Source organism: Setaria viridis, chromosome 3 (assembly GCF_005286985.2).
Source record: "Setaria viridis chromosome 3, Setaria_viridis_v4.0, whole genome shotgun sequence".
NCBI classification, from domain to species: domain Eukaryota; kingdom Viridiplantae; phylum Streptophyta; class Magnoliopsida; order Poales; family Poaceae; genus Setaria; species Setaria viridis.
This window is the reverse complement of record NC_048265.2, coordinates 47,146,796-47,159,356: the sequence shown is the minus strand read 5'-3', so window position 1 is coordinate 47,159,356 and position 12,561 is coordinate 47,146,796. Positions and strand designations below refer to the sequence as shown.

The window sequence follows — 12,561 nt, the reverse complement described above, 5'->3', positions numbered from 1 at the left end:
CATCAAAAGTGTGGCAAGGTTTGAGATACCGAGGAAAGCTATGATTAGACCTTGGAGCAGTTGAATGACGGCCGGCTCTCCGGCCGGCGTGCTGCACCAGGTCCCAGTAGAAGCATTCCTCTAGGTGCTCGCACAGCCGGAAGTTGTTGTCCAACCGAGCTGGTGTGTTGTGCTTGTTTGAGTTGATTTGTCGTGGTCAAACTAACATTATTATATATGGTTGTTGTAATGTACGGCGCAATGCAATATATAAGTTAATACATGTCCAATTTTAAAAATACTATAGCAGTATAAGATATTTGCAAACATATGAATTTTTTTCTTTCCGTGCAATCGCACGGGCACATTTGCTATAATACTAATGTATGATCCTCAATGGAAGGTTGTGTTCGTTTTCTGCATCATCCATACATCCTCAACCAATTTTTTTTCAAACATTTCTATAGTGTTTGGTTTGAGAAATGAGGTAGTTCATCATCTTCTCACTCCTCATTTTTCTTGGTTCCATGTGTTCGTTTCAGATATAGCTGCCGCTGGTTGTTGCTACCACTTTTTAATTCAATACTACATACTTTGTATAGGTAGGCGCGACCATTTGAAGCTGAAGCAAACGAGTTTTTTGTTCGTGGAATGAAATGAATTGATGTATCTTCACTTCATTGCTCTTAGGCTAATAAGAAGTACTAGTACTAGGAATGGGGTTATTCCAACAAATTTGAGGAATGGACTCATGATGCACCACCTCATCTGGAATGGAGTGATCCTTCGAACCAAACATCCCATTTGTCCCTATGGCTATACGAGTATACAAGAAAAAGGAATAGCCAACGCGCTAAAAATTGACGACCATCAATCGAAACGAGGCTACCAACCAAGACTATGTTTAGTTCACTCCAAAATCCCAACTTTGACACTATGCAAAAAGAAGATTCCCCATTACATCAAACTTGCGGTACATGCATGGAGTACTGAATGTAGACGAAATCAAAAACTAATTGCACAGTTTTGTTGTACTTTGCGAGACGAATCTTTCGAGCCTAATTAGTCAATATTTGAACAATAATTCATAAATACAAATGAAACGCTGCAGTGTTGCTACAGTAATTTTGACACCCCAAAATTGGGCAACTAAACAAGCCCAAAAGAAGCTGGTGCGCTCTGTTTTTTGTCCGAAATGCGCGGTCTAAAATTTGGTTACGGCAGAGATTCTGGGCCTTGGTGCCAAAATCCTCGGGAAGCCCCCGCCCGACCAAATGTTTGGTTTCGGCACGCTTCATGGTTGGGCCACTTTGTCCAAAAGGCTGGGCCGGAACCTTCTCTGTTCCTAAACCCCCAACTGTTTGAAAGCCCGACACTTTCAAAGTCCCACGAGACACAGACATTGAGACATCTGTTGATGACCGCAACGCCCAAACGCTGCTGCAATGAGAATCACACAAGGCATCGCTTCAGTATTTCAACAACAACAAAAAAAAAGGCATCGCTTCGGATAAACAGACAATCATTTCGTTTCTTCGGCGCTTCTCCTGGAGAACAACTGAACAAAGCATTCCCGGCTGCTTTGCTTCTTGCCGGATAAGATGGCAGTTTTGACGAACGTCTTGCTCCAGGACCAGGAGTGACTCAGCAGATAAACGCCAGCTAAGGTAACTTCACCGTCTTATCCTCCCTGCCTGCTGTGAACGTCTTGGTACGTAATTCTTCCAAGCTCGATTCCAAACCCAAGACCAGGAAGTCCGATCCTTCCGGCCAAAAAGAAAGACCATACACCAAACGGAACTTCTTGAGTTCTTGCCCTCTGTCTTATCCGACCAGACCAGACCAAATGTGAAATTGCCAGATGTGGAAAGCGGTTTGGCATCTCTTGGGTTTCCGGCGGACGAAATCAGGCGGCGGAAGAAACCCAAGAAGAAGAAGAGGTCTAGTGTGAACACAGGCCGGGCTTTGTTTGGATGGTCCGGCTGGCACTCCGCCCGGTCTGCCTTTGACTCCGGCGAGATCTTGGCAGCTACTAGCAGCAGCAGCAGCAGCCAGGAAGGGCAAATGATCTTCTGAATCTCTCGCGCGGCGCGGTCAAACGAAAGTTTCCGATTTGATTTCCTCGATCATCCTCTCTCTCTCTCCCTCTGTTTTTCAACGGGATCCAATCCAAAGGATCGTAGCGGCGGAGCTGGTGTCGAATGGATTACCAGCAAGCGACAAGAAAGAACTTTTCGCTTACGAAATCCAGTCCTTTTCTTTTTCATCCGACGGGTCAATTTGAAATGTAATCATGCGCGCGCTAGCAATGAGCAGGGCTGTTCGCATACACGACCATTTTTTCCTCGCGTTGTGTTCCTTGTAAAATGTCAAATGTGCAGCGGCCAAAACCAAAAATAAATAAAAAAAATAAAACACTAGCACTTGCGCGTGTATAAAGCTAGTGTATACGAGCTGCGTGTGTATTAAAAATGTAAATACGCGTAGTATACGGATGCGGGCGGCGGAAAATGGTCGAGAAATACTCCACACAAGCACAGCCAAAGAAAACTCCGAAGAATTTCCCAATGGACCTTGCAAGGCCGTGTATCCCTTGGCCGGTGGGCGATTCCAGCAGGCAGACTCCACTGCTCCAGGTAGACTTCTGAAATCCAGACGAATTGCTTCGCGCGCACGGAACTCCATTGCCTAGCTAGTCGCCCTCCATCGATGCCGAAAGAAAGGTACTCGCAGCCTAGAGAAAAGAATGAACGGGATAGCAGTGTGCGATAAACTGGACCGTCTGTACCGCACGCGCACATTACGTCACGAACAAGAGTTCGATCAGTTAATTGTTTTTATCCGTTCGAATGAGATGGTTCATCGATCGCTTATGCTTTTTTTTCCCCTCGTACTTATTGATTTGGTACCACTGCTATATATGTGTAACCACCTTTACAAGTTTCAGCCTATTCGCTTCAGCTTATCAGCCACCAAACAGTATTTTTCTCTCACAACAAATCAGTCGTTTCAGCTTTTCAGCCAGCTTATAAGCTGAAGCGAACATGCCCTTTATTTGTCGCGTAAAGTACATGCATGTTATTTTTTTTTCCAAGCTTGCAAAATCGGTGACACAAGAGAGACTTGTGCGGAAACTAGAAGATGCAAATGTGCAACCGACTCATGACGATGAAATGAGAGCAAAACAACCACCATTTTTCCATCTTTCCTTTGCTCGCAAGCAAAAACAATCTGTACATCTTTTTCTCGCAAACGGAAGAAAAAAGGTCAAAAACCACACAAAAAACGTTCACATCTCCCAAGTTCCCAACTTGTTCCGCGCCAGCAGGGTTGCTTGGGAGCTTCCACCCCTTCTCACACCTTCCTCCTCCGGGCCCACGGGCCGCGCTGGTAGTCACCGACCAAATCGCGACCACACACGCCAAGGCGTCCACGTCACGGTCCCACCAGCTGGAGAAATACTACCAACCAGATTATAAAAAAAATACACGCTGCGCCATATACGTAGATACGGCGTATGAAAAATCGATTTCTACGTACGTACACCCTCGTGTACCTACAGCCAGCCTTCCTAGCCTATTCTACTCCGGTGCGCACGCCCGGTGCCGCGCCGCGAGCGGCGGCATTTGTCGTCGCTTCACGCCGCGCCCATGTGCTTCGGCTCCGGCGTCGCCGCGTACGGCGTCCACGCGCGCAGCGGCGACGGCGAGGCGCCCTTCCACGCGCGCGCGGCGGCCGGCGTCCGCGCGGGGGTCATCGCGTCCTCGTGCGCGCCGCCGTCCGATTCCGACACGCGCCACACCTTGACGGACCCGTCGAGGCTGCCGCTGTACACGACCCACCGGCGGGGCGCGCCCGCGGCGCCGTCCTCCTCCTCCTCCTCGTCCATGGCGACGCACTTGACGGGGCCCGTGTGTCCCCTGAGCACGGCGAGGCGCGCGTGGTCGGCGCCCTCCTCGCGGCGCCACACGGAGATGGTCCGGTCGGCGGAGCCGCTGACGACGACGCGGCCGGCCACGGCGAGGCACAGCACGGCCATCTTGTGGCCCCGCAGCGCGCCGCCGTTCCGCGGGGCGGCCCCGGGGGCTGCCCCGCGCCGCCACTGCCAGTGCGTGACGGCGCCGTCCGACGACCCGACGTACACGACGCGCGCCTCGACGGACACGGCGATGGCCGTCACCGCGCTGTCCCCCTCCCGCAGCACTCGCTCCATGGCGTGCCACGTGTCGCGGCCCTTCCTCCCCCGGCTCCCCCGCCGCCACACCTTGACCGTGCCGTCGGCGGATCCCGTGAAGACCAGCGCGTCGAACCCCGCCGCCGCCACCGCGTTCACGGCGTCGCTGTGGGCGATCACCGACTCCAGGCACTTGGAGTCGGAGACCCGCCACACCTTGAAGGTCCGGTCCCAGGAGCCCGAGTAGATGAGCCCCGCCGCGGCGTCGATGCAGAGCGACGAGACGGCGTCGAAGTGCCGCATCCAGAGCGCCGCGCGGCGCCGGCGCGTCTCGACGTACTGGGACGGGAGGAGGGAGCTTTTGAGGACGTCGCGGAGCCGCGGGAGGGACCCCACGCGGCGGTGGTGCGCGGCGGCCGCGGGGTCCTCCGGCGGCGAGGAGGCCCGCCGCCACACGCGGACCTTGCCGTCCTGGTGGCCCGTGTAGATCCGGCCGTCGGCGGCGACGACGATGGCCTTGACGAGGCCGCTGGAGGAGCGGAACCCGCCCAGCTCGCGGCGGTCGCGCCAGACCCGGACGTTGCGGGAGTCCGTGCCCGTGTACAGGAGGTCCCCCGCCGCGGCGAGCGAGTACACGTGGCCGTCCGCCTTGACGAGCGAGCCGAGGAGCCCGGTCCTGGTTGTGTCGCCGGCGGCGCCGTGGTGGTCGCCATCGCCGGCGCCGAAGCCGAGCCCCGGGAGCTGCGTCCAGGGGGACATGGCGAACGGCGACGAGGGCGCGGAGTTGGTCGTCGCGGTCGTGGGCGTGGTGGCGCCGGTGGTCGGGGTGGTCGGCGTGGAGCACGCGTAGTCGTCGTCATCGTCATCGGACGACGACGGCGGCGGCGGCTTGGGCGCCGCCGCGACCGCCGGGTCCGGGCGCAGGAACTGCAGCAGCTTCTTGTGGTTCCCCATGGCCGCCGCAGTCTGGAGTCGCAGGAACAGTCGAAGCAAGAAGAATAGGAGAGGCTGCCGGCAGGGAGAAGAGAAGAAGCGAGGTCGTCTGTCTTGTGAGCTGCGCTCGCGATTCTGTGATGATTTTCCAACGGGTTAGCTGAGCGGTGATCGGGAGGTGGCCAGGTGGGGGAGGGGTATAAATAGAAGGCCGGGGGCGGTTGTACGGTCTCCGGGGAGGCCGTTGTGACAGGTGGACGGCTGCGGCCGCTCGGCGCCATGGGCCCGGCTGGCGGCTGCTGCCTTGGCGGGAAAGCGTATGTGCGCGGTCCGATGGGGGGGTAAGTGGGACGCGTGGCGGGACGCGATGACGGTCAGTACAATGATTGCCGCCTTGCGAGCCGAGCAGTAGTGGTGAGGTGCGCAGTGCACTCGACGTACTCGACTCAACCGGCCGGTGGGCCTAGCTTACGGGTCTGCGGCGAGCACGCTACCATACGCCGTACACGGCCACATGTCACGCGCCGCGAAATATACTAAAGTGGTAGAAATTAAATATGCACGCTCGGAAATTTCCCGTCACGGATTCGTTTTGCCTTTTACCGCTTTCGTTGACTAAAAAAACTCACACTACGCACGCAGTGTCAACGCCGGGCTTAATTACAGCGCAAGGAGGTGACGCTAATTAGGCGGAGGCCACTAGAAATTAAGCCGGGGATGATCGAGAAGGTACGCGTACTACTAGCGTAAGCACACGTGCGCGCGGTTAATAATTTGGCGAAGCGAGCGAAGCCTGGCCACCACCAAGGCCCAAGCCCGCGGAGGGAAACCGGCAGGCGGAGGCGGCGGCGGCTAGCGGAGGGAAACCTGCCTGCCTGGCGGGTTTGACCTGCGCCTGCGGCCGGGCGGCCCTGGGCCGGGTCAAACACGAATGCGCAGCGCGGCGAGCATTTTGACCGGATTTTATTTCGATCATGTGCGAATTGATCCACTAGGTAGCTAGAAGATGGCGATCTACGTTTATTCCGTGCACACTCTGGTAAATCTCGATGCGGTCCGGCGAGTTTACTTGAATCTTCTGGGTGCACGTACGGATTTGACATCCGTTCCGTAGATGTGAAGACGCTGGTGCCACGTCACGTCTCGACCTGGGAGACGGGGACGCGTACGTGCAGTGCAGGCGCGGATGGATACGCTAATAATTGGCCAATAATTAATTTTATCGGTGTCAGGCTAATTGCGAACGGGGAACATGTGACGCCCGCCGTCGTCACGGGGGCAACACGTTGGGGTCACACGGCACAGCAACGGCGGCGATCTCGCGTATACTACGTTTCGGCATGCCCGTACGTGCGAACGGAACCGTGGAGGACCACCGCCTGTTTCGGGGATGGCGATGCGTGCAGTTGCGTACACCACGTCACGGATGATCAGCAGGTCCGTCGGTCGGTAATAATAGTGCCACGTCGGCTCGTATTTGAAACAGATTCGGATGGAACTATAGGAACTGTGATGCAGATACACCGGGGCACGCTAATCAGCGCGCGCTCGCCGGGAGGGTTGCCCGCGCTCAAAATCCTGACAGCCTATTCCACTTTCCGAACTTTCCATTTTGAAATTCCATCTCAAAAATATCATAACTTATACACATAGTTACGATGCATAACTTCGTAATAAGAAATATTTTTTAGAAAATTTTAATAGCAAGTATAACTTATATGTACAATTTCTGAGTACGATACTGCAAAAGATAATACCTAGTTTTCTTTTTTGGAAGTTGTAGCCTATGCACATAATTTTTTCCTAACGACTTAAACTTTTTATGATATACATAACATAACTTATATATGTAACATTTGTCACAACTTTTAGAAAATATTATTAAATACTTTATATACATAACTTATACGCATATACACTATTTACACTGTACAAAAGTGCTATGAAAAAAAATTGAAAAGAAAAAAAAAACACGCACCTGCTCGCGCGCAGCAGGGCCGGCGGGCCGCTCTTCTGTCCGGCCGCTCGCAGCGCGGGCCACGAAGCCAAGACAGTGGTGGGGCCAGCAGCGCGCAGGTCGTCGCTCGCTGGTTTGTAACCCAAGCGGCCGAAGGCAGAATCAACTTTGCGAGATACACCCAGCTCCAGCTAGTATCTGTGCCATGCAGGGAAATTAGATTTGGATTAGTGCAGGGCCACACACAGGTGACAGGTTGAACTGAAATTAGGCCGTGCATTGATTATTCCTGCGAGATAGCATGAGCAAAGTTAGGCTAGTCCCAGTGCAGAGTTTCATAGGAGTTTCATGCACATTAATTGCCTGCCACGTCAGCTTTTGTGATGATGTGGCAAGAAATTGAAGAGGAGAGAGATGGTACCAGTTTCATCCAGATGAAACGAGGTACGCACCGTTACCCAGGCACTCAAGCCCCTCGGTACGCGCACGACACCGCACTGAGGCGTCTTCGTTTCCTCCGCCGGATCCGGTGCGTCACCGAAGAAAATCCTCCGCCGGCGCGCTCCTGCCCGCGCGCTCCCGCGCCTCCTGCGCGCTCCCGCCCGTGCCAGCGCCTCTCGCCGTACCAACGATGGCAACTCGGGAGAAGAGGAAGCGGAAGGAGCCGCCGCCGCCATCACCAGCGCCGCCGTCGATTCCTTCTAGGCCGTCGCCGCCTCCTGCTGCTGGGCAGCAGCCGCCGATTCCTTTTGGGCCGCCGCCACCGCGTGCTGCTGGGCAGCCGCTGCCTCCTGCTGCTGGGCAGCCGCCGCCTCCTCCAGGATTCACTCCCGGATTCAGAAATCCCTGGTAAGATCTTGTAGATCTCGTCCTGGTGCTGCAGTGACTGTACGTAGCTGATGATCTCGTCAAGCATCAGGGCCTTCCCCGTGATCTGGTCCGCCGCACATTATATAATCGATTAATTAACCAACTCCCCCAGAGGGTTAGATTAATCAACTACTATTAGGCTGAACTGAAGATTTTAACACATAAGAAGGATGAAGACTGACATTATATTATCACATCACAGGAATTAAAAAAGTGGCTTTTGTACAAAGCTGTTCAGAACTTATAGAGCTAATTCACTTTCAGTGATAAAAGTGTACAACAGTCCAGCATCTTGCAGCTCTTCCAAATAGTAGATTGTACAACTTCAAATTATCAGGCTAAGTAATTCATAGGATATATAAATGTATAGGCTGGTTGCAAATAGCCAACGGAAACAACAATGGAGCATGATATCACTTACCCTTCTGCTGTAGTCTGACGCTTGTGCTCTAGTAAGCCAGCATTGTTTACCTAGATGAAAAATTATCTAGCTATAGTTTTATTCAATCATTTGGTTAATCCAATTTAGATAAACTTTTACAGAATTAACATGAAAACTTAAAGTGGTAGGGAAAGAAGCAAAAGCTATAGTTTGGTTGAAACAACACTACTCGCAAGGACATGGAGTGGTTTATCCATTAAAGTGAACTTTGTTGCAAATGATTTGAACCTCTCTCCTTGTTACGACAGAGCATATATTCAGCAAATGTCTGAGACAGTTCTCGGATGCTTCACCTGCCACATTTCGAACTTAGTGATGAACACTTGGAATGAGAAAATATCCTCTCTTGCTTCCATGTTAATTGGGATGTACTACTGTTTTTCTCCTGCATTGTGATGCATCATATAGCTTGTTTGTTTTTCTCCTGCATTGTGATGCATCATTGTGCTATTCTGAAAGAACCATCTTGTCAATTAGCCTTATGGAAAAATTTAGTTGTTTAGCAAAGGAATGCTGACTTGTATTTATTGGATTATCTGAAAACAAAAGAAGTATGTCTCTGATCCTTCGTGTATTTATATTTCAGGGCAGGTTATGCAAATATGTTACAACAACCACCATTTGCTGCACCGGACCACAATTTCCATCTCGTTGGGCTTACTAATAACTTTGTACCAATTTCTCCGTCACCGCCACCACCGGCACAAGAACAATCCACACCTCAAGTCTCCATTGACATTGATGGTGACTCCGGTGTCGAGACAAGTAGGACAGCAAAGAGAAGGCATTGGTCGCATGAAGAGGAAGTTCGATTGGTAATAGTCTCATTCTTACCGTTCTAATTGCTTGTTGTAGGCGAGTAGGACAACAAAGAGAAGTTCCTTTTCATAATTAGTTCTGATTTCTTGTTGTAGGCGAGTGCGTGGCTGAACAATTCTAATGACCCAATAAGAGCGAATGACAAGAAATACAATAGTTTTTGGAATGATATCGCTGAAGAGTTCAACAAGAACGCAGCACCAGGTCGTGAAAGGGACACAAATCAACTGAAGATTCATTGGTCACGCTTGAAGACAGTTATCGCTGACTTCAATGGATGTTGGACTAAGGTCAATAGAGTTCACAAAAGTGGGGCATCTGATGATCAGATGATGGATGAGGCACTTGCATTGTATACAGAACGATACAAGAAGCCTTTCACTTTGATCCATTGGTGGAGGACTCTCAAGAATGAACCTAAATGGTGTGCACATGTTGCCCAATTGGAGAAAGAAAAGAATGAATCACAACCTCCCATTGATATTGATGATGACATACAGACCGAGCGTCCAATTGGGAGAGATGCAGCCAAGGCAAGCGGAAGACGCAATAGCAAGCGCAAGACGGAAGAGGTGATTGAAGGATTTGCAATCTTAGGAGGTAATATAGACAAGATAGTTGCGGTTACTCAAGAGCGTGCGAAGACAACAGAGGCACATCTTGAAATCTCAAGGATGAGACTGAAGGCAGCACAAGAGGAAAAGGAAGCAAAAATGCTTCAAGTTTATGATTCATTGCTTCACCAAGATACTAGTCAGATGACAGAAGAATCAAAGGCTAGAAGAGAGAAGACACTGGCGATGATGGAGAAGAAACTTTTCAGTGACAATGAAGTGTGAAGTGTTTTTGTTCTTGATCAATATGTGACCAATGCTACTGTTCTAACTAATACTTGTGTGTCCCTATTTTTTATTTTGTTATTGAGCAATCTGTTAATGTGGTGATTTATGCAGCAACCATGGGAGTCTTTAATCTGTGACCAATGCTGTTTTTAAACTGTTGTGATTTCTGAATATCAGTACCAATGTTGTTTTTATTCAGTGTGAATGAGTGCTGTTTATAGTGTGAATGCATGATTTATGTGAATGCTGAACTGATGGCTGTATGTGTGTATGCTAGTGTGAATGCTGAACTGATAGTGTGAATGCTGAATTGATGGTTGAATTGATAGTGTGAATGATGAACTGAAATGATAGGTATGAAACGACAGCTAGTGTGAATGCTGAACTGGACTGATAGGTATGAAACGGCAGCAGAGCTGCTATCTATATATGCAGCCCTGATGGTACACCAACGTAGTACATTTGTGCCACTTTATATATGGAGCAACAGGATGATTCTTTCTCTGCCGACCACTCTCCAGACCCAACAAGCAACCTCTCTGATGATTGGGATGACTTCCTCGCCGAGGAGGAAATTATTGATGATGTCATCGATGAGGTAACTCAATTTCTTAAGTCAAGTTTAGAAGATCTCCAAGAAGCCGCATATGATCCTCGAAGTGGTCCGAGGAAGTACATCAGAAGGCCAAGGGAGCAGTACCATCAGCATTTGGTTGATGATTATTTCTCAGATAACCCTCTGTACCCAGCAAATTTTTTTCGACGGAGATTTCGTATGTCTAGGCCACTCTTTCTACGCATCGTTGATGAGTTAGGCAAGTGGTCCGATTATTTCACTACAAAGGTGGATGCTCTTAATCGTCAAGGCCTAACACCACTGCAGAAATGCACAGCGGCAATTCGTCAATTGGCTAATGGTAGTGCTGCAGATCATCTAGATGAATATTTAAAACTTGGAGAAAGTACTGCATTAGAGGCGATGAAGATGTTTGTCCAAGGTGTTATCGAAATTTTTGGTGGACACTATTTGAGGCGCCCTACTATGGAAGATGCTGAGCGTTTGCTTAAAATTGGTGAGAGTCGAGGTTTTCCTGGCATGTTCGGGAGTATTGACTGTATGCATTGGCATTGGGAAAGATGTCCCAATGCATGGAAGGGCCAATTTACTCGGGGCGATCAAAAAGTTCCAACCATAATACTTGAGGCTGTAGCTTCTCATGATCTTTGGATTTGGCATGCGTTCTTTGGAGTTGCTGGTTCTAATAATGATATCAATGTTCTAAATCAGTCGACTCTATTTATTGACGAGCTAAAGGGGCATGCTCCTCGGGTGCACTACATGGTCAACGGAAATCAGTATAACACCGGTTATTATCTTGCTGATGGAATATACCCTGAATGGGCTGTGTTTGTGAAGTCAATATCCTTGCCCATCACCGAGAAGGACAAGTTATTTGCACAGGAACAAGAATCCAAGAGAAAGGATATTGAACGAGCTTTCGGTGTCTTGCGACGTCGATTTTGCATTTTGAAGCGACCAGCTCGTCTATATGATCGAGGAGAACTTGAGAAAGTTATCCGAGCGTGCATCATACTTCACAATATGATAGTTGAAGATGAAAAAACAGAAGAGAATATTGAAGAGAATCTTGATTTGAATGAAACTCCAAGTACAACGACTGTTGAAGCACCAGCATTCTCCCCTGAAGATTACGTCTCGTTTGACAGAATACTAGAGAATGATGCTGATATTCAAGATACCTCAACCCATAAACAACTTAAGAAAGATTTGATTGAGCATATCTGGCGAAGGTCAAGGGCCCGCCCAAACATATCTTGAGTTCGGTTACAATATATGTAATTTATTTAATATATGTGATCCAATTTATCTCGTATGATACAAGTTATTTTTAAATATTTTTGGTTGATATTTAAATTTCACTATGTTGCTAGATCCTTCATGTGTAATATATTTCAAGTAACAAATACAAGTGGCTACATAATCACATGGAACACTTGATCACAACCGCATGCAACTAATAAATGCTGAGGACAGCCTATGAAACTGTGTATTGAAACTGTGCACTGGGACTCCCTGTTTCATTCACAAGAGCACACCTCATGGGATGATGTGGCATCCTTGGAAACAGTGTCATGAAACCTTGCACTGGGACTAGCCTTAGGCCTTCTCAGTTCTCAGCGACCGACGTGGCGGACATATACACACGGAATGCCACGTACTCCGAGACAAGCATATAGCATGCACATAGTGACATAGGCCATGAACATCAGCACGTGTGTACTTTATTGGCACTGGGACTCGCGAGGTCGAGAGAGCTTCTGGAAGGAACCACTGCGAATTGGAGCATGTGCATGCTGTCGCGCGCGTCTGACAAGAGGGGAAAAAAGAGAGGAGAGAGATGGATCGCGTGATCTAGTGCGCGTACAGTACGTATCATCCCGGACTCACATGGTGGGGGCGCTGCACTGTAGCTCGCCGCGGCCTCTGCATCCCCCGTGATGCGTGTGCGTGCACGAGCAATCT

The 12,561-nt window shown here is 49.8% G+C and overlaps 3 protein-coding genes across 3 annotated transcripts; 2 read left to right on the top strand and 1 right to left on the bottom strand.

Annotated features, from left to right (window-relative positions):
- Nucleotides 1-3,153: 3,153 nt before the first annotated feature.
- On the bottom strand, nucleotides 3,154-5,279 carry LOC117847803 (protein JINGUBANG). The gene has a single exon (XM_034729089.2). The coding sequence runs from the start codon at nucleotides 5,105-5,107 to the stop codon at nucleotides 3,617-3,619; it is 1,491 nt and encodes a 496-aa protein (XP_034584980.1). The 5' UTR covers nucleotides 5,108-5,279; the 3' UTR covers nucleotides 3,154-3,616.
- Nucleotides 5,280-8,926: 3,647 nt separating this feature from the next.
- On the top strand, nucleotides 8,927-10,013 carry LOC140222302 (uncharacterized). Its single transcript, XM_072292464.1, has 2 exons — nucleotides 8,927-9,170; nucleotides 9,270-10,013. The coding sequence occupies exons 1-2, from the start codon at nucleotides 8,958-8,960 to the stop codon at nucleotides 10,011-10,013; spliced, it is 957 nt and encodes a 318-aa protein (XP_072148565.1). The 5' UTR covers nucleotides 8,927-8,957.
- Nucleotides 10,014-10,338: 325 nt separating this feature from the next.
- LOC117849359 (protein ALP1-like) lies at nucleotides 10,339-11,856 on the top strand. The gene has a single exon (XM_034730904.2). The coding sequence runs from the start codon at nucleotides 10,495-10,497 to the stop codon at nucleotides 11,854-11,856; it is 1,362 nt and encodes a 453-aa protein (XP_034586795.2). The 5' UTR covers nucleotides 10,339-10,494.
- The last annotated feature ends 705 nt before the right edge of the window (nucleotides 11,857-12,561 follow it).

What these genes read in the sequence shown, in the direction of transcription:
- LOC140222302 (XM_072292464.1), top strand. Translation starts at nt 8,958, where the DNA reads ATGTTACAACAACCACCATTTGCTGCACCGGACCACAATTTCCATCTC. An exon ending in ATGAAGAGGAAGTTCGATTG is followed by an intron (nt 9,171 to 9,269) that starts GTAATAGTCTCA and finishes TTCTTGTTGTAG; the next exon opens with GCGAGTGCGTGGCTGAACAA.
- LOC117849359 (XM_034730904.2), top strand. Translation starts at nt 10,495, where the DNA reads ATGGAGCAACAGGATGATTCTTTCTCTGCCGACCACTCTCCAGACCCA.
- LOC117847803 (XM_034729089.2), bottom strand. Translation starts at nt 5,107, where the DNA reads ATGGGGAACCACAAGAAGCTGCTGCAGTTCCTGCGCCCGGACCCGGCG.